Source organism: Oryctolagus cuniculus, chromosome 17 (genome assembly GCF_051225735.1).
Source record: "Oryctolagus cuniculus isolate XC-2025 breed Fujian yellow rabbit chromosome 17, ASM5122573v1, whole genome shotgun sequence".
In the NCBI taxonomy this organism is placed as follows: Eukaryota; Metazoa; Chordata; class Mammalia; order Lagomorpha; family Leporidae; genus Oryctolagus; species Oryctolagus cuniculus.
In genome coordinates, this window is record NC_142883.1 from 20,866,758 (window position 1) to 20,890,254 (window position 23,497).

General features: G+C 61.8%; 1 protein-coding gene across 6 annotated transcripts; it reads left to right on the forward strand.

Annotated features, from left to right (window-relative positions):
- The first annotated feature begins 816 nt into the window (after positions 1 to 816).
- JUP (junction plakoglobin) lies at positions 817 to 22,863 on the forward strand. 6 transcript variants are annotated; one of them, XM_002719386.6, is made up of 15 exons: positions 817 to 1,025; positions 9,167 to 9,382; positions 11,626 to 11,885; positions 11,993 to 12,231; positions 13,178 to 13,379; positions 14,869 to 15,013; positions 15,104 to 15,207; positions 16,244 to 16,582; positions 18,119 to 18,274; positions 18,423 to 18,542; positions 20,608 to 20,758; positions 20,841 to 20,962; positions 21,573 to 21,612; positions 21,788 to 21,953; positions 22,206 to 22,863. In XM_002719386.6, exons 2-14 carry the CDS (start codon positions 9,175 to 9,177, stop codon positions 21,937 to 21,939), a joined length of 2,238 nt encoding a protein of 745 aa, XP_002719432.3. In that variant the 5' UTR covers positions 817 to 1,025; positions 9,167 to 9,174; the 3' UTR covers positions 21,940 to 21,953; positions 22,206 to 22,863. The 6 variants fall into 6 exon arrangements, with proteins under 6 accessions (XP_002719432.3, XP_089173949.1, XP_017204822.3 ...); XM_089317823.1 differs by having other exon boundaries at positions 9,170 to 9,382; XM_017349333.4 differs by having other exon boundaries at positions 817 to 960.
- Positions 22,864 to 23,497: the final 634 nt, after the last annotated feature.

The following is a 23,497-nucleotide window of genomic DNA, read 5'->3' on the forward strand; positions in this document are numbered from 1 at the left end:
AATTTTTCGGAACTGTCAGCAGCATTTTAAAAATCATATCATCGATTTAAATCCCGACACTTAGCAGTTGTCCAAGGGCCTTACCTCATCCAGCTCTTGGCCCTCTCGTGAATGTGCCCATCTTACAGATGAGGACAGACAAGGTGAAAGGTGAAGCGACCTGCCACCAACAAATGGCAGAACTCAAACCCAGGCCTTCTAGTCCTAAATTTCAGGAACTCTCTATCCTCTGCGGGGGGGAAAAATCCCAACCCAGCACAAAGCCTATGAAATGCTACACAACTATGTGATTACTACCTTGGCGCAAGGATGAATAAGCCCAAAGAAACATCATGCCTGACGCTAAGTGGGCTGGCCGGCGAAGGCGTCTGTCCTTTCCCACGGCGCCCCCTGACTCACCTGTTGGACAGGTAGGGGGAAGGGGAGAGTAATGAGTCTTACCTGCTCAAAGCTAGGGTGGGGCAAGACACACCCCATCCCTTCCATTGGTCCTTTCCTTAATCTTACTGACAGCCCCTCGTCCAATCAGGAGGAAGTAACTTTCTATCCGCCAATAGGTGCAGAGTTAATATGGTGCCTCAAGTGGGGGCCCATCCCTAGAGCCAACTGGCAGTCCCTTGGGCCAATGGCGATCGGATAAACAGAGGCGGCCGTGGAAGAGGACTGGGCGCGAGGCTCCGCCCCTCTCTGGGACAGTCAGGCGCCGCAACCAGTGAGCTCGCAGCAGCGGGTGGGCGTCTCCCTAGGGGGTGGAGCTTCGAGGGGGCGAGAGGCGTGGCTTGGCTGTCAGGTCCCTTCGCCTTTTGTTCGGTTACTGAGTTGCTGCCTTGGCCAGAGTCCGGAGCAGCCGCCGCCCGAGCGCGCCGAGCTCAGTTTGCTGCCCACGCCGGCTTCCACCCCGGCCCGACCCCGACCCAGCCCGGCCAGGCTCCACACGCAGGTGCGGACGATCGGGGCCAGGTATCGTTGGGGAGAGGAAAGGGGCGGCGAGCGGTCGAGAGACCAGTCCCAGCCGTTCCGGGCAGGTGAGGGCCGGTGCCAGGGAGCGCCACCCTGCACCGGCGGCAGGGGGCGCGCTGCGGTCCTGGGCACGGCGACTCAGGGGACGCGCGGTGGGGGCCAAGCGCACCTCGGGCCTCGATGAGCCCGAGACCCGAGAAGGGCTGGGAGGGGCCGGGACAGGTGCCTCTAGGGTCGCGCCTCCCCCGGAGTCCGCGGAGCTAGCTCGATGCCGCGTCCCTGACTCGCCCTGGGCTGGCTGGGGAGACTTTGACCTGCTCCGCCCGCGTCCTAGGGCTCACTCTGCTATTGGGAATTTACGGTTTAGTAAACTTGCTGCCACTGGTCTCTTTGGGGCCACCCTCACCCCACCCACGCGTCATCCTCGCCTTCCCTCACTCCCTCCCTATTCCCCCAGGCCTGGGTGGGGCCCTATTGTCTGCGCCCGGCTTGCCCAACTGTGGGGGCCAAGCAGGCATTTTCCCAGAGACGCGAGCCCCACCTGCCCAGCAGGTGAGCGCTCGGAGCCGCAGGCCCTGCCTGGCAGCTCGCGGAGCTCCGTCGGCGCAGTACCTGCGGCGCCCCCCTCCGCTCCAGTTCGCGCTGGGTTGGGGCTCTTCCAGCGGAAGTGGGATGGGGTGGCCGTGGGGCTGGGGCAGAGCCCTGGTCAGTGCTCAGTGGGTGTCCGGCGCCTGTGGCTCGGACTGGGGCTTGCGGGTAGGGGTCTGTGCCTAGGTAAGGGCTTCGGGGTCACCTGGCCCGGCTCTCTGTCGCTGTGGCTCCCACAGTGTCGATGTGGGAACGGAGCTACCTTTCTCTACCTTCCTGTTGAAAAATCACCCGAACAAACTTTCCTGGAGGAAGTGTTCGCGGTTGCTTTCTCTGGGGGCTTTCCTGCTTCCTTGGGGCAGGGCGCCCTCCCCGCGCCGGCCCAGTGCCTGCGCCCTGACCTGCCTCCCCCGCCCCCACCCCCATCCTGTTTGCTGGGCCCCTGGGGCCCGAGGTGGGGGCCGGGGTGGGGGGTGGGCTGAGAAGGGAAGCAGCTTCTTCCTTCTCTTCCTGCCTCCGGGGACCACCACACCCCCTCGGATGAGGCCTGCGCTGGTGGCTCTCTCCCAAGCTCTGCCCCCTCCCCAGGAATGGGGGTGGGGCAGGACTGGGCCAAACTGCGGAAGGTGGGGGAGTGGTGATTCTTGTCTGTTTCCCCTCCTCTACCGAGTCCTGTGCGACTTCCCTGGCGGGAGCTGAGGCCCGGACTGGCTCTCCCTTTGATTTCCCAGTTTTTGGAGCTTCTGCAGACCCTCGCCTCCCCACCCCCTTTCCCGGGAGAGTTTGGTGGGGGAGGGGGAGGCGGGAGCAAGGCTTTCTGGGGTGCTTTGCTTCAATGCTAGGCTCCCTCACACATGCCTTGGGGCCCCACCCGACCTGCCCCCCCCAATTTCCCGAGCGCTCCTCCTGCCCGGCATGGGATCTCTACCAGGCTGTCTTCCCTGGTTTTTAAGAATTCAAGTGTGGTCTTTTTTGGGGGATTTGGAGCCCAGCCTCCTGAGGGGGAGGGGAGGCCAGACCCACCTCCCTGGTGTGTCCAGGGCAGAATCTGGCTGCTCCTTGGGGTGAGGGAGCCTGAGGAGGGGACCGAAGCCCTGTTCTGCTGTGTGGTGTGTGCCGGCGCACCTCTAGGAAGCCATGGAGTTGGGGCCCAAATTGCCTGTTTTCCCTCCTCTCTGCGCTAAGGTGGAGGAGGGGAAGGCATTGTAATTACGTTGGCTAAATGATTAGTTTAGCTAATCTGGTTTGTGGCTGTGATGAAAAGATAATAGCAAGGAAGTATTGCTAGGAGGTGCCTGGTGAAAACTGGCTCCTGGCTGGGCAGTCTGGGGCGGGGTGGGGGGGAGGTAGGACCCGATTAGTCATTTCTGGCCAGACCAAACCCCATCTTGGGTGACAGGAGCCCCCCCCCCCCCCAGCTCCTCCCCATTCCCTGTGGAACCTCTGTTTGGGCTGCCAGGGCTGAGCTGGGAGAATGCAGCATGTAGGAGCCCAGTAGGTCAGGCGAGGGCTAGCAGCCTGCCACCTTTCCTGGACGCCCACGGGTGGGTCCCGTGGGCAGCAGTTGCCTTGGAGTGTGCTGGGTCTGGTGGCCGGTGGGCTTCTAGAAGGGCCGGGGGAGAGGCACTGATTTCCATCGCAGCTCTGTGTTGCGTGGTCAAAGCCCTTCACCTCTTTGAGCCTCAGTATTCCATTGGCAAAATGGGAAGAATCTTCCCAGCTCCCCAGCAAGGGCTTGATGGGTGCTCACCTAAGATCAAGGGGAGACCTGGGGGGGTCCGCACACAGCCTCCGTGACTGTCCCCACCTCATCTGTCCGGCTCTCCTCCCAAGCAGCTGTTGTTGTCTGCTATCCACAGAGGAGATGGAAACAGGGCGGTTAAAGCACTTGCCCAAGGTCGCACAGTGAGACCCCTACGAAGCCAGCGCCTACACTTGGGTCCTGGGGCTCCAAGCCCAGAGCTCACCCCGCAGCTCTGGAATGATTTTTTTCTGCTGTCCCCTTTGGAGAGCCTCTGCCTGACCGAGAAGAGCATTCAGAAGGCCCAGTGAGGTGTGTGTGGGTGGAGGCAGGTTTGTCCGGTGGGGTGACTCACGTCTTAGCTGCCCGCCCTCTTGACTTGGGTTCTTAGTTCTTGGAGGAGGGGGCAGCTCCCCCAAGGCCAGGGGCGGGACAGGGCAGGGAGAAGAGGGCAAGGGGCAGAGGGGGCTGGAGCTGGGTGGGAAGTAGGAGTTGCCTGCTTTGCAGGTGCTGGGGCTGTGCCAAGAAAATGAGGGGGCTGCTCCCTGGGGAGTGCAGAGAGGAGAGCCGGGGTTCAGAGAGCTGCCTCATGTCCCCATCAGCCTGCTTTGGTGGGGCGCTGGCTGGCCTGTGTCGGAAGCCTGGGAGCCCCGAGGGGCAGGTGGAAGGTGGTTGGGCAGGGGTTCTTCCTTCACTGGGGGCGGCAGCGCCATGGGTGCCCCCTGTCAGCCTGAGCCCCTCTTGGCCCTGGGGTGAGGAGTTGGCGTCCCCTTGTCCTCCCAGGCTTGCCTGGGTCTGGCACTGCTGCTGCCATCTGCGCATCTGACACCCGGCTCCGGAGGGGGCGTGGAGGTGGGTTCTGTAGCCTAGCCCCAGCAGCCTCCACACCCCTCCAGGGCCCAGCGGACCCCAGGCATGGGGATTGCTGCTCCTGCACAGAAGGCAGAGGGGACTGGAGGGGACTGAGGGAAGAGGTTCCCGTGGGTCCTGGCTGACTCGAGAGAGTGGGTGGCAAGGGAGCCGAGACTGGTGCCACGTAGAAGGAGTGGCAGCTTCCTGTCCCTTAAGGTGGGGGCCCAGTGTTGTGTCTTCTCTGAGGAGGACCCTCCTGCCTGGAGCGGGGAGGGGAGGGGGCTGCTGGGGTCTGCATGGAGGGGAGAGGAGGGACACGATAGTGAGGGCACGGGCTGCTCCCCCCCAACCCCCCCGAGCTGGCGGGGGCAGGTCCCTGGAATTTGTTCCTGCACGCAACAGCCTGAGGCCTCTGCTGGGACCCGGGTTGGATCTGGCCGAGGTTGGATCTGGCTGAGGTCTAGGGACCCGATTGCCCCATATTCCAGCGGTGGACGGGGTGGAGGCAGCAGGTGGCAGGGAGCGGGGCCGTGTCGGGGACAGGGGCTGGGTAGTCAGCAAGCTCCTTTGGGGGTGATTGCGAAAAAGTTGGGGTGTTAAAAAAAAGTTGACGAGGGAAAGAGAAAAATCCAGAATCCAGCCCCGTCGGCAGCCCCTGCGAGGTCTCCTCCGCTTTCTTATCGTCCTTTTGTGCCTTGGCTTCCGTCTTGATGAGGTCATGCTCTGTCCACCAGAACACGTTTTAGCCAAACCTTTGTCCCAGTCCTGGCTTTCTCCAGTGTGTGCCGCTCAAGGAAGTGTAGCGAACAGGAACAGGAGAGGGTCAGGCTACGGTCCCTGCAGAATCACACCCTCGGGAGTGGACGGCAGCTGGGGCCAGAGCTCCTGCCCCGGCTCCACCACTGGGAGGAGACCTGTGCGCTGACCGCCCTTGGAAGTGTTGGAGTCCTGGTGTGGGTTCACCTGCTGCTTTGGGACGCTGCCTGCAAGGGGTCACCTCCGGGAGCCCTCGCCAGGGGAGCCCAGGGGTTCCCGGGTCGAGCCACTTGGCCTCAGCCGCTTCCTTCTCCCGCGAATCCCCTTCATTTTCCCACCCTGGTTTGTTTGCTTTGGGAAGGGGCCCAGAAGGAGGAAAACAAACAGCAGCTGGGTCGCAGGCCTGGGCCTCCCCGTCCCGCCCCCCCCACCCCCCCCCCCAGCCTCAGGGACAGCCTGGGCGTCCCTCCAGTCTGGAAGCCAGGGTTTTCCTCCGGAAGCTTCTCTGTCGTCTCCTGTCCCCAGCCCTGGCCACTGTAGCTCTGTCCCACTCTGTCCCGCTTCTGCCACTGCCCTCTGGGAGTGACCAGCCCGTGCTGCTGGAGCCCCCGGTGGGGGCGGGGAGGGGGGGAAGCTGTGCTGGGGGAAGCTGTTCTCCCTCCTCCCCTGGATCTGAACTTGACCCCTCTTCCTCAGCCTGTCCCGCGTCTCCTCCCCAGGGTCCTGGCCTGGGCTGCAGGCAGCACCCCCCCCCCCCCGGCATCTCCCAAGAGGTAGGACAGGCTTGGGGGGGTGTCGCTGGGCCTGGCACGACCTTCTGCATCTGCATGCTTGCTGGAGCCTTCCAGGGTCCAGTCCTGTAGTGGTGTGAGGAGCTGGAGCTCCATTTCACCGATGAGCAAAGCGAGGCCTGAGGAAAAGAGTGACAGGGCCGAGCGATCACAGCCCATGAATGGGGGACGGGATGGAGCCCCCTTCCCACGCCCGAACCACAAGCTCTCCTGCACAGGCTCCCCAGCTCCTGGCTCCCTTCTGTCTGAGCCTGGATCTGGCTCTGCACAGGCCACTGGCCTCTGGGCCTAGGAACCCCTGGGGAGCCCTGGCCGGAGGTTCCGGCCCAGCCTCTTGGGCGCCCTCGATCCCGGTGTCCCATGGACACCTGCTGCCCTGCCGCCCAGACCAGCTGTGCCGACACTGACGGTCCTGCCAGGTGCGGGTGGGGGCGGGAGCCTGATGGGGCTCCCGTGGGTTTATTTTTAACATCGGGCCTGGGCCGTGTTCTGCCAGGGCCGGCTAGGGTGGAGGAAGCGGGAGCACAGGGCGGGAGCCCCCCTTGAGCTTCCACGCACTCCCGCAGACCTTCCCTGGGGCCCGGGCCTGGGCCGGGCATCTCTCCTCCTGTCCTTGTGCTGCCCCACTCCACCCGCGATCTCTGAGAAGCCTCCTTCCTCTAGGCTGCCAACAATAGAGCTCCCTGCTAAACAAAGGCCCCCCATTCAGCTCAGAATCTGCGCCCGCCCGTGCCCGGATGCATGGGCAAGGCCCCTGTCTGTCTCTCCCACCCCATTCCGCCCCAGCCCTTGCTGGGGTGTCGCGGAAGGTCTGACTCCAGGCCCAGGGTGGAGAGGGATGAGACCAGACTGGGTGTGGCCTGGACCTTGTAAAAGCAGCACTGCTGTTTCTTGTGGGAGGATTTTCCCGGTTCTCTGGGAGTAGGTGAGGCAGAAGGTGGGACTGGTTGACTGACAGTCCTACCTGAAGTCTGCCTTGCAGTCATCCTGCTGCAGGTGCAGCTGTCCCATGACCCTCTCCTCCAGAAGACTTGGGCCGTGTGTCCCCTCCGAACTGCCTTCCGGTCCTGGCCTTGCCCGCCCCCTGCCTTCTCTTGTCTGTCCTGGGCATCCTGGTTCCTTCCTTATTCCTGGAATCTTAGGCACCCATGTGCGTTCGGAACTCTCCAGCCAGCCTTCCTGTAGATGAAGCCCAGCGAGGGAAAGAAGCTGACCGGGGACGCCCAGCACTACGGTGGTGGGGCAGGGACCAGAACCTGGGCTCTTAATTCACGGCCAGGAGCTCTTCCTCGTAGGCACCCTGGCCTCTGCGGCCCCCGGGCCTTCTGGCCGGAGGGCTGGTCCCATGGTGAGGCCCCCGGATTGGAGCTGAGCGCCCCCTTTTCTCCGTGTGGAGCCTCGCTTTCCTCATGTGGAAACTGGAGATCGGAAAAAGACCGCGGGCACTGCTCTGCGTTTGCCCATGAAGGCAGGCGGACCCCGCGCTCACCCGTGCTGACCTCTGACCTCTGACCTCCGACTGCTCCTCTGCCTCTTACCAGGGGCAGCTGTCCAGACCTCAGCGGCCCCTGGCTGCTGGGCCTGAGGGGCTTCATGGTGGGCAGCCTTGGCCATGGGAGTCCCTTCCGGGCTGGGGCTGGTCCCCGTGGTGTGGGGTGAGCCCTCTTCTCCGTGGCCCGGCTGAGAAGCCCCGGAGTTAGGTGCTGTCCGGTGAGGACGGGGTGCTTGTCACTGGGGCCAGAGAGGCCCAAGCGGAGCAGACGGCAGCGCAGCGAGGGTTAACTCGCTGTGTTTACTGCTCCGGTTTCCCCTCCCTTCTGCAGAGCCAGGCTGTCCAGTTTGCTGCCTTCCGCCTGCCCTGGGGTGGCTTCTGTGACAGCTCCCCCCTCCCAGGCCCTCTGCGCTCTCCTGGGATCCACCCGGCCCTGGGCAGGATGGGAAGGCAGGAGGAGCCCCCAATTTCCTGCCTTTGACCTTGTCTGCTGCCCAGGATGGGCTGTTGGCGGCGGCGGCGGTGGTTGGGGGGCGGTCAGGGCTCCTCGTGGAACAGCCGAGCTCGGGGAGTGGCTCAGCAGCTGCACGCAGCTGGCAGCCCAAGCCTGCCGTATGGTGCACTGGGCCTGCTTCTGTTTTCAGCCCGAAACTCTGAGTCACTCAGGGGGGCGGGGGGGGGGAGGAGGCAGCTGGGGGCTGGTGGGGCTCCTGCCTCTGCCTGTTGCAGGTGTGTTCCCAGCAGGGGAGGGGTGCGTGTGGCCATAAAAGGCAGCCAGACCTGGAGGGCCATTCGTCGTCCTCCTTGAGGGCGGCGCTGGGACGGTCACTGGGAGGACCTGTCCCCTGTGCTCTTTGTTCCTGGGTGCGGCCGGGTTGCGCCAGCCTCCCCGTCCCACCCCTGTCCTCGCCCTGTCCCCCTATGGTCTCCCTGTCACAGTGGACAAGCATTGCTGGGTGGGCCAGCCTGGGGTCTGCCTGCTCTGCAGACCACCCTGGAATGTGCAAAGGCCACTCAGCCTGTGGCTGGGCCTGGCCCTGCCATTTCAAGCCTCAGTTTCCACATCTGTGAATGGTGTTTTGAGAATGGCTTGTGAGGATGGTGACATTCACAGGGGGCCCGACTCTGAGCAGATCCTCACAGGGTCCCAGCTTCTCGTGCCTTCCCCCAGCCACTGACCTCGGCAGGTCACTTCCCAAGACAGTGGGAGGTTTGCCTCCATGCCACCCAGCAGGGCCTGGCCTTCATTAACCTCAAGGGACCCCGAGTCTTTGAGGGAGGGCCGGGCTCCTGGTGGTGAGAGTGACGGCCTGAGCACCCTCCTGTGTGCCAGGAGGCGGTGTGACCCATTTCACAGAGGGGGACACTGAGGCTGCGCTGAGAATTGCCTGGTGGTCGGGTCGGGTCGGTGGCTCAGTCTGTGGCACTCAGTGCTGGGAGAAGCTCCCAGGGGCTGGGGTGCTGGGACCACTCGTGATCCTGCCCCACCTGCAGGAAAGTGACATCCAGGAATCTCTGAGAGAGCCTGGGGCGCCCGGGAGAAACCTGTCTGACTGCTTCCTGCCCCACCCAGTGTTCCTTCCAGCGCCTGGGTGCTGGGTGCTGGGTGCGCTCCTTGCCTCCTCCGCAGCCTTTCCCAGGGAGCCCAAACGAGGAGCCGGGGAGGCCCGAGTGCCTTCTGCTCCCAGGAGGGTGGGTTGGGGCAGCGAAGTGAGGGAGTCCAGGCTTGGCCAGTGCCTGGCCCCGTACTGCCCACTCCCTGGTTCACCCACCCGGGGCCGGAGGTCAGAGATGCAAGCCAGGGGCACACACGCGACAGGTCCCCCAGGCGTCTCCTCACAGCAAGCCCCTCTGTGCCCTGTTGCTCTCTGCCCCCTTCTCCCCACTGCCTCATCCTGTGACCCACCAGAGCCCTGGGGCTATGGTGGGGGTGAGGGGAGACGGGCTGGGTGGCCAGCTCACGGGCTGCCCTCATCTGTGCCCCAGCAGCCACCATGGAGGTGATGAACCTGATGGAGCAGCCGATCAAGGTGACCGAGTGGCAGCAGACCTACACCTACGACTCGGGCATCCACTCGGGCGCCAACACCTGTGTGCCCTCCGTCAGCAGCAAGGGCATCATGGAGGAGGAGGAGGCCTGCGGGCGCCAGTACACCGTCAAGAAGTCAACCACCTACACCCAGGCTGGGCCCCAGAGCCAAGGTCGGGAGCCCTGGGGGCTGGCACGGGCCCTGGTGGGCGGGCCGAGTCAACAGAGGGAGGTTGGAGGGGGCTCCTCTCTGGGCACCTGTGTAGTCTGGGCGTGGAGGTACAGCTCCTGCTCATAGGGGCCCACCTAGTCAGAGGGAGGAGGCACACTAAGGGCGCCCCATCTGGGAGAAACACACACACTCTTTTCTGAGCCCTGCCCTCGGAAGGTCACCAGTCTGAAGGAGGAGGCTCAGTCCTCACCCTCTTTGAACCTCAGGGCATGATGGGAGGCACGCCCACTGCCCTCTGGGAGCCCGTGGATGGAGGAGGGGAGATACTTCCTGTTGCTCCAGGAGCCCTGGGTTTGATGGGAGAGGCAGGGCTGCAGCTCTGGGGAGCCCTTAGTCTGGTGGAGGCAGCGCAGTTGGTCCCTAGGGCTGGGACTCCTGTTGAGGGAAGGAGACCGACGGGCAGAGCCCACCTGCCCCATGGCCAGGGGCATGGTCAGGCTCCCCTGGGGGAGAGGAGTCGCTGGGCACAGGGACTGTCACCCACCGTTCAGGACCGTGGGGTCCGTGGCTGGCTGCATCCTGACCACAGGCAGAGGCCGCTGGGCTCAGCAGCCCCAGACCCTGTGTTGGCAGCGGACAGCAGAGCAGCCCAGCGGGAAAGCTGGGGAGACGGCGCCTCCTTCCCAGCGAATCAGTGCAGAGCCCCGGCCTCCCTCCCCGGGTGCACTGGGCACTTCTGTGGGACTCCTGGGCCCTCCCAGCACCCTGGCTCCCTCTGCCCGCTGCTGAGTGCCGCCGGTGGCTCTCGGGGGCCCCCGGCTGCCTGGTGGGAGCCTCGCTGCCATCAGGAGTGATGAGGGTGTAATTAGAAGTACAAGGTCGAAGTTTCAGGGTCGAAAAGCAACCTGGACTGTCTCATCCCTTCCCCTGCCTGGTGTTTTTTTTGTTTGTTTGTTTTTTTAAGATTTATTTTATTTATTTGAAAGAGTTACAGAGAAAGTAGAGACAGAGAGAGGTCTTCCATCTGCTGTTTCACTCGCCAAATGGCTGCAGCGGCTGGAGCTGAGCCGATCCAAAGCCAGGAGCCAGGAGCTTCTTCCGGGTCTCCCATATGGGTGCAGGGGCCCAAGGACTTGGGCCATCTTCTACTGCTTTCCCAGGCCATAGCAGAGAGCTGGATCAGAAGAGGAGCAGCTGGGACTAGAACTGATGCCCAAATGGTATGCCAGTGCTTCAGGCCAGGGTGTTAACCCGCTGCACCACAGCGCTGGTGGTTAAGGGGGCAGAGGGAGGTAGGGCCTTGTGCTCCCTGTCAGGCCTTGCTGCCTCTCTGTGCTGTTTTCCCATCTGTGAAGTGGGAAGACGAACGGTACAGATGTGCCTCATATCAAAGGGCGGCTGGCCCAGGACCCTCGTGGATACCAAAGTTGGCCAGTGCGCAAGTCCCATGCAGAGCCTCGCGCAGTATTTGTACGTAAGCTCTGCACACCCTCCCCTGCACCTTAAGTCCCCGCTAGATGGCTCTGCCCCGTGCTGTGCAGAGAATCATGACAAGGAACAAAAAAAAAGTCCACGTTCAGGACAGACATGATTCTTTTTCAAATGCTTTTGACCTGTGGTTGGCTGGATTCCTGGATCTGGAGGGCTGACAGTTATGGCTGACAGGATCTCATTGAATTGTTAGAATTCTGGGGCCGGTGCTGTTGCACAGACAGTAAAGCCGCTGGCTGCAGTGCCAGCATCTCATATGGACGCCGGTTTGAGTCCTGGCTGCTCCACTTGCGATCTAGCTCCCTGCTAATGTGCCTGGGAAAGCAGAAGATGGCCCAAGTGTCTGGGCCCCTCCATCCATGTGGGAGACCTGGAAGAAGCTCCTGGCTCCTGGCTTCAAATCAGCTCAGCTCCGGCCATTGTGGCCATTTGGGGAGTGAACCAAAAGATGGAAGAGCTCCCTCTCTGACTCTGCCTCTGCCTCTGCCTCACTCTGCCTTTCAAATAAATAAATAAATCTTAAAAAAGAAAAAAAAAATACTGGGATGGGCCCAGCAGGTGGGGTCCCATGTGACAGAACAGGTAACTGAGCTGACTGGCACCAGCAGAGGTAGAACCGCGAGTGGGTGCTGGGGCTTGGTCAGGGCAGGGTGGCGGGTAGGTGCTGTCTGCGTGGCCTGCACTATGCTCCGATGCTCCTCCGCCCCAGTTCCTTGCCTCCTGCAGCTCAGCTCCTGCCCTGTTGGCCCCCAGGTGACCTGGAGTACCAGATGTCCACCACAGCCAGAGCCAAGCGGGTGCGGGAGGCCATGTGTCCCGGAGTGACCGCTGAGGACAGCTCGCTGCTGCTGGCCACGCAGGTGGAGGGCCAGACCACCAACCTGCAGCGGCTGGCTGAGCCATCCCAGCTGCTCAAGTCGGCCATCGTGCACCTTATCAACTACCAGGACGACGCTGAATTGGCCACCCGGGCCCTGCCGGAGCTCACCAAACTGCTCAACGATGAGGACCCGGTCGGTGGGGGTGGGGTGTCTCCAGGGAGGGGGGGGTCTGACATGCGTCCCTCTGAGCTTCCGGGAAGGGTCTCTGGCCCATCTGCTCATAGCCTCCCGCCCTCCAGGTGGTGGTGACCAAGGCGGCCATGATTGTGAACCAGCTGTCGAAGAAGGAGGCGTCGCGCCGGGCCCTCATGGGCTCGCCCCAGCTGGTGGCGGCCGTGGTGCGCACCATGCAGAACACCAGTGACCTGGACACGGCGCGCTGCACCACCAGCATCCTGCACAACCTCTCCCACCACCGCGAGGGGCTGCTCGCCATCTTCAAGTCGGGCGGCATCCCTGCCCTGGTGCGCATGCTCAGGTACCCAGCGCCCCGCCCCGGGCTCCGCCCCCTTGCTCACGGCTTCTCTAAGCAGGCTACGTGCCGGGTGCAGAAGGTGGCCTGGCTTGGCCTCACAGGCAGGTGAACTGCGGGCTGGTGCTGAGAATACCACGTAGGTGCCTGCTGAGGCAGCTGGGAGGTGGAGTCACTCTAGCAGCCTGAGTTGACAGGTGAATAGAGTTTGGCCCGTGAAGGTCAAGGGGGAGAGGATTCCAGGGACGAAGAGCAGCATGTGCAAAGCAACAGAGAGAATGAGCTTTTCCATCTGCTGGTTCTCTCCCCAAATGCCCACAACAGCCAGAGTTGGGCCAGGCCGAAGTTGGGAGCCCAGAACTCCATCCCGGTCTCCCGTGTGGGCAGCAGGGACAAGTACTTCAGCCTCCACCTGCTGCCTTCCAGGGTGTGCATTAGCAGGACGCTGGGGTTGGAAGCAGAGCTGGGGGACTCAAACCGACACTCTAATATGGGACGCTGGTGCCCGAAGCAGCAGCTTAACCTTCTGCACCACAGCACCTGTCCTGCAGCCCTTCTCTTTCCTGGCCTGGTACTCATTTTCCTGGCCTGCTTCTTCATCCCTCTGTGCCAGGCCAGGAGGGCCCCAAAGGTAGAGACGTTGATTCTGTTCCCTGCTGAACCCCGCTCAGGGCCTGCCTACCCTGTGGCCTTCCACACAGTAGTTACTCAATCAGGAACGACGTTGAGGGGGCCTTCTGTGTGCTGAGCGCCAGGCTGGGAGCTGAGGAGCAGGAGCCGCCGTCCGCTGGGGCAGGAGAGGTGCTGCGTGCAGAAGTGCAGGGCAGGGAACGACAGGCAAAGGGCCATTTGCACGAAGTCAGGGTCGGTGTGGACACAGCGCTCCCCGGGGAGGCGGAACTCATTCCAGCCCCCAGGATCTGTCTCCTGCTCCCCCCCCCCCACCCTGCAGCTCCCCCGTGGAGTCGGTCCTGTTCTACGCCATCACCACCCTGCACAACCTGCTGCTGTACCAAGAGGGCGCCAAGATGGCGGTGCGCCTGGCGGACGGGCTGCAGAAGATGGTTCCCCTGCTCAACAAGAACAACCCCAAGTTCCTGGCCATCACCACCGACTGCCTGCAGCTCCTGGCCTATGGCAACCAGGAGAGCAAGGTGCGCCTCCCCTGTGGCCTGCGGCCCACCCTCGGATCACTTTCCTGCTGCCACGGCCCGGGCTGCGCTCCCCTCCCTCCGGGGCTGGGGGACGTCCGGCCCGCGGGCTGTCGGAGGCCGCCAGGGTCATTGGCTCTGGCCCTGCCAAGGCAATCGTGGGCGGGACTAGAGATTCAGTAACTCCACAGCAGGTTAATTTTTAAGTTGATCATTTTGTATGGCCCGCGGATGACGTCGTAAATCTCCAAATGGCCGTTGGCAGGAAAAACCTTCCCAGCCCTGATGACTGCTTTGGTGTGAAGTGGAGGAGCACATGCAGAAAAACGCGCTGTGTCAGAATTGGTCAAAATTATGACTTTTTTAAAAGGGTATTTATATATATATTTAAAGATTTTATATATTTGAAAGTCAGAGTTACACAGAGAGAGAAGGAGAGAGAGCGAGAGAGAGGTCTTCCACCTGCTGGCTCACTCCCCAGTTGGCCGCAACGGCCGGAGCTGCGCCAATCCAAAGCCAGGAGCCAGGAGCTTCCTCCCCGTCTCCCACGTGGGTGCAGGGGCCCAAGGACTTGGGCCATCCTCCACTGCCCTCCCAGGCCATAGCAGAGAGCGGGATTGGAAGAGGAGCAGCTGAGACTCGAACTGGCACCCATGTGGGATGCCAGCACTGCAGGCGGAGGCTTTACCCACTACGCCACAGCGCTGGCCCCTATTTATATATTTGAAAGGTAGAATTACAGAGACAGAGGGAGAGATACAGAGATCTTCCATCTGCTGATTTACTCCCTGAGTGGCCACAGTGGTCAGTGCTAGGCCAAAGCCAGGAGCCAGGACTCCATCTGGGTCTTTTACGTGAGTTCGGAGGGCCAAGCACTTGGGCCATCTGCTGCTGCTTTCCCAGGTGCGTTAGCAGGGAGCTGGATGGGGAGGGGAGCAGCCAGGATCTGACCTGGAGCTCATGTGGGATGCCGGTGTCGCAGGCAGCAGGTTTCCTGGCTGCACCACGGTGCGGGCCCCATCTACTTGGTGCTTTTAAAGCCTTTCCCCACCCCCCTCTGGTCCTCACAACCAACGGCAGTCATGTCAGCCAGCTTGTCATTAAGTGGAGGCCCTGGGCTTCGTGCTGAGGGAGGACACGGGCAGTGCTCCTGGAGTCCCAGCTTTGTAAACAACGCTGTAACGAACATCTCCATGCACTCAGCCTTCCCCAGAGAGTAGAAGGAGTTTTCATCCGTGGCACTGAAGGTTTTTAACACTTCTGTACCCAGAAGGCCAGATGGCTGCTTTGCAGGACTGGACCCGTTTCTAGTGCCCTCAGTGGCCAGGGGTGTGAGCCCCGTTCTGCCACATCCTCGCCAGCCTTGGGTGTTACCCCTCTTTCCCTCCAGCTGCTTGGGTTTTCGCTGCAGCTTGGTAAGGACAGCTGTGGCACCTCCGGCCCCTTCTCCTTCCTCGTTGCCTCACACTCATCCTCCCTCTTCCTCTCACAGCTGATCATCCTGGCCAACGGGGGCCCCCAGGCCCTTGTGCAGATCATGCGCAACTATAGCTACGAGAAGCTGCTCTGGACCACCAGCCGCGTGCTCAAGGTGCTGTCCGTGTGTCCCAGCAACAAGCCTGCCATTGTGGAGGCTGGTGAGTGTGTGGCCGGGGCTGGGGGGAGGGGGCTCTCCCAGCCCTGCCCCCCACCCCGCGGCTGATGACACTGCTGTCCCCCCACCCCAGGTGGGATGCAGGCCCTGGGCAAGCACCTGACCAGCAACAGCCCCCGCCTGGTGCAGAACTGCCTGTGGACCCTGCGCAACCTCTCAGACGTGGCCACCAAGCAGGTGAGGCAGGCGTCCAGGCGCGGGGCCCCCTCTTAGCCGCCAGCTCCAGCCTCAGACCTTAGGTGCCAGGGGAGGGCGGAGGCTTCTCCTGATTGAGGTTGAGGCTACAGATGCCCTGAAGACCCTCATCCCTTTAGTGACTCGGGGAGGAAGTGGGTGGGGTTGAAGGCTTTAAGCTAGGGTTTGGGCAGAGGCAAAGGACTGGTTCTCACCTGGGCAGCATGGGCCCCAGGGGCTGAAAACAACATCCTCCCCCTCCTCCTCCTCCTCCTCCTCCTCATCGTCATCATCATCATCACCAGACTTATTTACTTACTTGAAAGGCAGTAAGACTGAGAGAGATTTTCCATCGCTGTTATATTCCTCACATGCGCACAACAGCCAAAACTAGGCCAGCTCAAGGCCAGGAGCCAGGAACTCCATCAGGGTCCCACGTGGGTTGCAGGTGCTCAAGTACCTGGGACGTCGTGTGCTACCTCCCGGGCGCATTAGCAGGGAGCTGAGTTAGAAGCACAGAGCAGCCTAGGCCCAAGCCGGCACTCTGATGAGGGATGGCGGCATCCCAAGGGCAGCTTCACCTGCTGCACCCCGGGGAAAATGCGGCTTCGGGACAAGCCCTCTGGTCCCGCCTCCCAGTGGGACCGCCACTCCCAAGAGCGGCAATGACAGAGCCGGGACTGGAAACCAGCCCTGTCTGTCTTACCACAAGGCTGGCCCTGAGGGAAGTAGGCCCCTGGGTCAGGGCACTGTCCTGGAAGCAGATTTGGCTGGGGGTCCTATGGGAAGGAGGCCTGGTGGAGTGACGCTTAGTGACAGGTGTAGGTTCAGGCCCAGCCTAGCTGTGAATCTGCAAGCCACCCCCCTCCCCAAACTCTGAGCCCTGCGGCCTCACTGGCTCCCAGGGCTGGTAGTGGCCTCGCACAGGCTGTCCGCAGGTCATCGGGGTGTAAAGTTCCAGGCATACCCAGGGCAGGGCTTTGGTGGGGAAAACACCCGAGTGGGCAGCCTGCTCACCACCCTTTCTGCCCGCACCCAGGAGGGCCTGGAGAGTGTGCTGAAGATCTTGGTCAACCAGCTGAGCGTGGACGACGTCAACGTGCTCACCTGTGCCACGGGCACGCTCTCCAACCTGACCTGCAACAACAGCAAGAACAAGACGCTGGTGACGCAGAACAGCGGCGTGGAGGCGCTCATCCACGCCATCCTGCGTGCCGGCGACAAGGATGACATCACCGAGCCGGCCGTCTGCGCCCTGCGCCACCTCACCAGCCGCCACCCCGAGGCCGAGATGGCCCAGAACTCCGTGCGCCTCAACTACGGCATCCCGGCCATCGTCAAGCTGCTCAACCAGCCCAACCAGTGGCCGCTGGTCAAGGTGCTGGCCCCTGACCCCTAGCCGCCGCTGTCTGCTGCTACCCTGTGGGCCGGGCGGGCAGGCCCTGGGGGGGCCGGGGCAGAGCTGCTGGCACAGTGTGGCCCTGGACACAGCAGCTCACACGTGGACAGTGGCTCTGCTCTGCTGTGGTGACTCAGCTTCTTCCTGCCCCATAGCACTGCCATGCCCAGATCGGAGCATCTCCACTCACACAGGAGAAGCCCTGGGCCAGCTCGGGAGACTGTGGGGCCGCCCACGGCGGGCCTGAGCATCCGCAGTTTTGCTGCTGGCCCACGGAGCCTGTGTTCCTTATTCTGTGGAGCCCATGGGATCCTCATGTCTAACCCTAGCAGTCCCTAAAAAGGATAAAAGGATATCTCATTCCAGAACAGTCTGCCACCCTCCAAGTGTGGCCAGAGGGTACAGGTGGGGAGGGTGACCCTCTTGGGGAGGGTCAGTCAGACAGCATCATACTCACGGGTGTGCTAAGGCACTGAGGCAGTGGGGAGGGCCCCTGGCCGCCAGAGCATGGGCTGCGTCACTCCCGTCCACCCCGGAATCTGGTCCCTTGGCCTCACTGAGATGCGAAGGTGTTGGGAAGCATGCTTGCCGGCCGGGGCATTGCTAATACTCAGGAGGGGAACTGAAAAGGGGCAGAGAGGATTCTGGGAGATGCTGTCCAGGTGGGGGCTAGAGCCTTCTCCGGAGCTGCCTGGTGGGGAAAGATGCGGCTCAGTCCCCGTTGAGCAGGGAGGTGAGTGAGGGTGGCCGGGCAGTGGGCAGGCTCGGACAGAGTCACCGGGGAAGGTTGATGTGTGCAGCTCTGGGTAGACACAGGAGGCAGGGTGACACCAGTGCCAGAGTGAGGAGGCTGCCCCAGACCGGGGCTCCAGGACAGAGAAGGCTGACTTGAGTGATTTTATGTACATTGGGTAAAATAACCCGAAGTCAGAAAACGATGGCAGGGCCTGTCCCCACCCTGGCATGCGGTGCCTGCTGCACAGGGCCAGGACGCTCCAGCAGGGCACCCGCCAGCGCTCCTGCCTGCCCTGCACCCGTCAGCTCTGCCTGCTGCTTGCTTGTTCTGAGGGTCGAGTGAGGGGACAGTGGCTTTGCCAGACCCTGAGGGGCTGTGGAGGCCGGAGTGGCTCCTGGAAGTCAGGGTCGCTGGGCCTCCTCCCCAGCTGGGCATTGGTTACCGTGTTGGGGTCCCTTGGCAGGAGGCTCTGGGGCCAGCCATAGCTGGATCAGGGTCTGGGCACTGTGAGAAAGTGAGAGAGGCCATGGTGTCTGTGGGTGGGGTAAGAGGGACTGACAGAATGTTCTGGAATGGGGTATCCTTTGAGCAGAGGCTATGAGAGTGAGGCATGAGGCCCCGTGAGTCCTACTCAGGCCGGGTCCTGGAGTCTTCCAGCCTATCTGTGCCTGGGCTGGGGACAGAGAGGGTGCTGGGCAGGGAGGAGACCCCTGCAGCTGTAAACTGGGCACCTCCAGATGCCCAGGAAATGCCCCTGACAGCCGCCCCTTCCCTCCCAGGCAACCATCGGGCTGATCAGGAACCTGGCGCTGTGCCCAGCCAACCATGCCCCGCTGCAGGAGGCTGCCGTCATTCCCCGCCTTGTCCAGCTGCTGGTCAAGGCCCACCAGGATGCCCAGCGCCATGTGGCTGCCGGCACACAGCAGCCCTACACGGTAAGTGAGCCCTGCCTGGGGTCTGGGTGTCCCCTGTGTGCACACGTGTGTGGGTGTGTGGAAAACAGCTGAAGTCTGTCGGGTATCCTGGCCATGAGCCAGGGCCACCTGGCCCCGTGCCCCATGCCCCATGGCCCCTGTTGCACAGGACGGCGTGAGGATGGAGGAGATCGTGGAGGGCTGCACGGGAGCCCTGCACATCCTCGCCCGGGACCCCATGAACCGCATGGAGATCTTCCGACTCAACACCATCCCCCTGTTTGTGCAGGTGAGCCTGGGGCAGGTGGGCGGTAGAGTCATGGGTTTGGAGGGGCCTGGTGCTGGGCCTAAAGACGTGTTTTGAGCAATTGGAGGAAGGCAGCCAGCCCAGACCGGAAGAGTTCATGAATGAACAAAGAGCTCTTTTTAAAGAAAAGCACTTGTTTCCGCGTTACGTTTTTTATTCAGTCCAGAGGCCAGGCTCCTTACCTGTGCTTTGGGGACAGGTGGAGGGGCAGTGCCCACAGGGGCCACATCAGGAGGTGGTGCTGGTCTGTGCAGGCGTCGTGAGATCCACTTCTGACCGCCTTGCTGTGAATGGCGCGGCTGGTGTGGTGAGGCCGCTGCCCTGCGGCTCGGATCGCAGAGGCCTCGAGCGTCCTCACCTTGGCGATGTCCCGTCCCTGAGGGCTGTGGCCTCTGCTCTGTTTTGTTTTTTATTTATTTATTTTTAAGGCAGAATTACAGTGAGAGAGAGAGAGAGGAGAGGAGCAATGAGGAAATGCTGGTTCACTACCCAAATGGCCTCAATGTCCAGGGCTGTGCCAGGCCAAAGCCAGAACTCCCTCCTGGCCTTCCATGTGGGTGCAGGGACCTCATGGGCGCTGGGACCACCTGGGCCTCCCGGGCACATCAGCAGGGAGATGGATCGGAAGTGGAGCAGCCGGAACTCGAACCGGCGCCCATAGGGGAGGCCGGCTTAACTCACTGTGCCACAACGCTGGCCGCTCCGCCGTGCCCCTTCCTCATGGCCTTGCGTGCATTGCGTGCAGCTGCTGCAGCGAATGGGGCCCTTTCTGGCACGGCTGTGCCTGTTTTCTGTCATCTTGGAAGCGAGAACCTGAAAGAGGCTGAGAAAAGAAGTCTTGATACTCACACATGCGCATAAAGCCACCCGGTGTTGGTGCGGAAGCCACCTAAAGAGCTTACCGAGTAGACAGCCAGCTGGGGAAGTGAGCGGGCTGCACAGCAGAGGTGGCGAGCGGGCCCCGGGAGGCTCAGCCCCAGGAGCTTAAAGAAATCAAACACACCCCAGTGACAGCCCCGCCCTCTTTATATATATATATATATATATACATATATATATATTTTTTCCATTATCAAATTGGCAAAGGAAAAAACAACTGGGAGTGCCCTGTGCTGGTGAGATGAGGTGACACAGCGGCCCCAGATGCTGCTGAAGCCGCGCAGGCAGCTGTGCGGTGCTGTGCAGGGAGCCCTGTGCGGTCTGCGTGGGACCCTCTTCTTGGGAAATACTTTACCATCATCGAAAAGATGGGCAGGACTCAGGGGTGGCGACTGCAGCTGCCGTGGTACCGCAGGGCAAGATCAGGGCATGGTCCTTCTACCCTGTGGCCGCCTCCGGATGCTGCACAGGAAGTACTCCTTGGGATGCTTTTGTTTTTCATTCATTTTCAGAGTCAAGGGCAGGACTGTAGCTGCTGCCTTCAGTGGTGAGCAGTTGAGTGTTTTCAATCTTTTAAGATTTTATTTATTCGAAAGGCAGAGGGACACAGATAGAAGGAGACAGAGAGACAAATAGATCTTCTAAACACTGGTTCATTCCCCAGATGGCTCCACTGGCTAGGGCTGGGCCAGGAGCTAGGAACTCCATTGGGGTCTCCCACGTGAGTGACCAGGGCGCAAGCATTTGAGCCATCCTCTGCTGCTTTCCCAGGAGCATTAGCAGGGAGCTGTGTTGGAAGCAGAGCAGCTGGGACTCAAAGCCAGCGTTCCTATATGGGGTGTGGTGGCGGCTTAACACCACTGCTCCGCAGTGCCTGCCCCCTAGGAAAAACTTAAATAATATATGAGGAGGTGCTTTATGCTACAATGTCAGATGCAAAAAAGCAGGACTCAGTATTGTATCGACTGTATGCTAATTGGGATGGGAGCCAGACCTGGCAGTGCGCCAAGCTGTTAGGGGTGGGGGGTGGTGGTTTGGTTTGTTTATTTCCGGGGCTCTCTGCCCTTTTTCTGGATGAGCTTGGGCTGAACGTGGAAAAGGGCCGTGCGGGCCTGCGGGCTGTCTGCCCGCCTGCCTCACACCACCACGCCCCGCGCGCTCTCTGCAGCTGCTGTACTCGTCGGTGGAGAACATTCAGCGTGTGGCTGCAGGCGTGCTGTGCGAGCTGGCCCAGGACAAGGAGGCCGCCGACGCCATTGACGCCGAGGGCGCCTCTGCCCCGCTCATGGAGCTGCTGCACTCCCGCAACGAGGGCACTGGTGAGGGGCTGTGCGGGGCAGAGGGGAGCAGGCTGGGTGGAGGCCCGAATCTGACCCAGCCTGTCCCTGCCTGTCCACTCAGCCACCTACGCCGCCGCTGTCCTGTTCCGCATCTCTGAGGACAAGAACCCAGATTACCGGAAGCGCGTGTCCGTGGAGCTCACCAACTCACTCTTCAAGCACGACCCGGCGGCCTGGGAGGCTGTGAGTACCCTGCGTTGAACTGCAGTGCGTGGTGGTGCAAGGCGACATTTTAGGGCTCCTAGCATGCTGTCAGCGTCATATTGTTAATTTTATAATTGGATCATTTATGGCAGTTCCTAGCACATGGAATTAGGTTGAACCATATATATCTTTACTATTTTTTTAAAGATTTATTTATTCATTTGAAAGGCAGTGTCCATCCACTGGTTCACTCTCCAAGTGGCCACAATGGCCAGGAGTCTGGAACTCCATCCGGGTCTCCAACAGAAACCCAAGCACTTGGACCATCCTCCACTGCCTTCCCAGGCGTGTTAGCAGGGACTGAACCAGTGCCCACAGGGGATGCAAGCGCTGCAGGCGGTGGCTTAACCCATTGCGCCACACCACCGGCCCCCCAGATCTGTTCTGACCCACCAAAGTGGCCGTTTCATTCTGCCCAAAGGAAGAGCAAGTGTTTGGGGTGGCAGGCAGAAAGCCGAGGTGCTGTGTAGGTGTGAGGTCTCCGCCCCCACCATCCCGTGTTCCTCCAAGGGGGCCTCGCTCCCCTCCCCCAACTGAGGGCTGCCCAGGTGTGAGTCCTTAGCGCCGCCCCTCCCCTCTCCTTGCGCAGGCGCAGAGCATGATCCCCGTGAACGAGCCCTATGCGGATGGTAAGTACAAGTGGCCTCCCCAGGGCCTGGGACAGCCCGTGTCTGTGGCAGTCCACGTGTGCTCCAGCCTTGATTCCCTGGCGTGGGAGTCGGGTGAGGTCAGGCCCCTGGCCGTGGGCAGGGGCACAGGAGGTGGCCTGCAGACCCCCACAGGGAGCCCCCTTCTCGTCCCCAGACATGGACGCCACCTACCGCCCCATGTACTCGAGTGATGTGCCCCTCGACCCGCTGGAGATGCACATGGACATGGACGGCGACTACCCCATCGACACCTACAGCGATGGCCTCAGGCCTCCCTACCCCACCGCCGACCACATGCTCGCCTAGCCGCCCCCGCCCCGGTACGGCCCCGCCCTCCCGGCCACCATGGCACCTGCCTTGCCCCGTCTCCACCTTTTGCTGAAACCCTGGCTCCTGTGGGGGGAATGGGAGTGGGGTGAGGGGTGTTCCATGCCTCCCAGCCTGTTGTTCCAGGGGAGACCCCAGGCCCTTCTGGGGGAGGGGGCGGTGGGCAGGTGACACGGGAGTGGTGTGAGTTTCTGGGGTCACAGGTCTGCCAGGCCGCCTGACCCACTGTGTCTGCCTCCCCCCAGGTGCGGCTCCTCATCCGAGAGGCCCCCGTGCGGGCGATGGGGGAGACAGAAGTGCCTGAGCGGGGAGCCGGGGCTGCGCCTTGCTGCTGCGCCCGGGCCGCCGGAGTTCCTCCGCGGGGTCTTTCTTGGGATGGTGTCCTCTCGCTTTGCTGTCCTGGGCCCTGGCCACTGAAGCTTTACACGCAAGCCGCCCGCTCGGTACCCCCAGCAGCCCCTGGCCCACCTGTCTCCCGCTGCCCGAGTCCCGGCCTCCGGGCTTCGGTTCCTTCTCTGGGCCTGGTTTTTCTCACTGAACCCCACTGAGCATCCAAGGCCCCAGATCCCGAAATCCAAAGCTTCTCATGAAAAGTGCGGGGGTGAGGGGACGGAGACGGGGCATGGGAACCCTGCCGTGCCTCTCCAGCGGGCGGGGCTAGCTCTGGCCCACCCTGGGTGTTTGGGGGACAGCTCCTGCGCACTCCCCCGCACACAGCTGCCCCCTGCGGTGTGTAGTGAGGGGCTTTCTCTTCTCTTCTTGCTTCTGGCTCCACCCACCCCCTGCACATGGGTGGGGGGGCTGCGGGAGTCCCAGTGGAGAGTTTTATTATCATCGCTTTATGTTTTTGGTTATTGGTTTTTTGTATAGACCAAAGCAAAGAAAATAAAAGTAACACAGATACGATGGGCCATCAAGGGGCATGGTTGGGGAGGCATGGGGCTCCCTGCCCCTCCACCCGCTGTGGTCTGTGGCATGCTGTCCAAGCCCCTTGTGGGTCTGCAGTGGACCCACCCCGGGTCCTGCCCACTTCCCCTCTGATCCCCCACTGCCCACTCTGTCCTCCGCCATCCCAGGGACAGCCAGCACCGATCGCTGTGCCTGCTTCATCCACCCCACCGGACCCAGCTCAGACCTGACCCGGAAGCACTTGCTCTGTGGCCCCTGCTTTCCTGGCCACGCCCCGCTGGTGCTCGGCTGACCTCCCTCATCATGTCAGTCAGGCTCTCGGCTTACATGATGGCCACTCACAGTGCTCCTGGCAAACCTGAGAACAAGAGGCACCTGTGCCCCTGCTGGCCCCACCTGCCCAGTCTGGGGCCAGAGCACCCGATTAGGAGGTGGCCTAAGGTCCCCTGAGCGCTGCCTGCTGAGGCTGTGGGAGGGGATAGAGGACCGAGTTTCCAGAGCAGACGGCCTTTTAACCACGCACTTCTGTACTCTGTCCAGAGCCGTGACTGGAAATACTCAAAGCTAGGAAATTTGAGACATTGGTCAAGGCACGGTTTGCAGAGCCGTGAGCAGGTGCAGGGAAAGC

What these genes read in the sequence shown, in the direction of transcription:
- JUP (XM_002719386.6), top strand. Translation starts at nt 9,175, where the DNA reads ATGGAGGTGATGAACCTGATGGAGCAGCCGATCAAGGTGACCGAGTGG. An exon ending in ATGGCAACCAGGAGAGCAAG is followed by an intron (nt 13,380 to 14,868) that starts GTGCGCCTCCCC and finishes TTCCTCTCACAG; the next exon opens with CTGATCATCCTGGCCAACGG. An exon ending in ACCCGGCGGCCTGGGAGGCT is followed by an intron (nt 20,963 to 21,572) that starts GTGAGTACCCTG and finishes CTCCTTGCGCAG; the next exon opens with GCGCAGAGCATGATCCCCGT.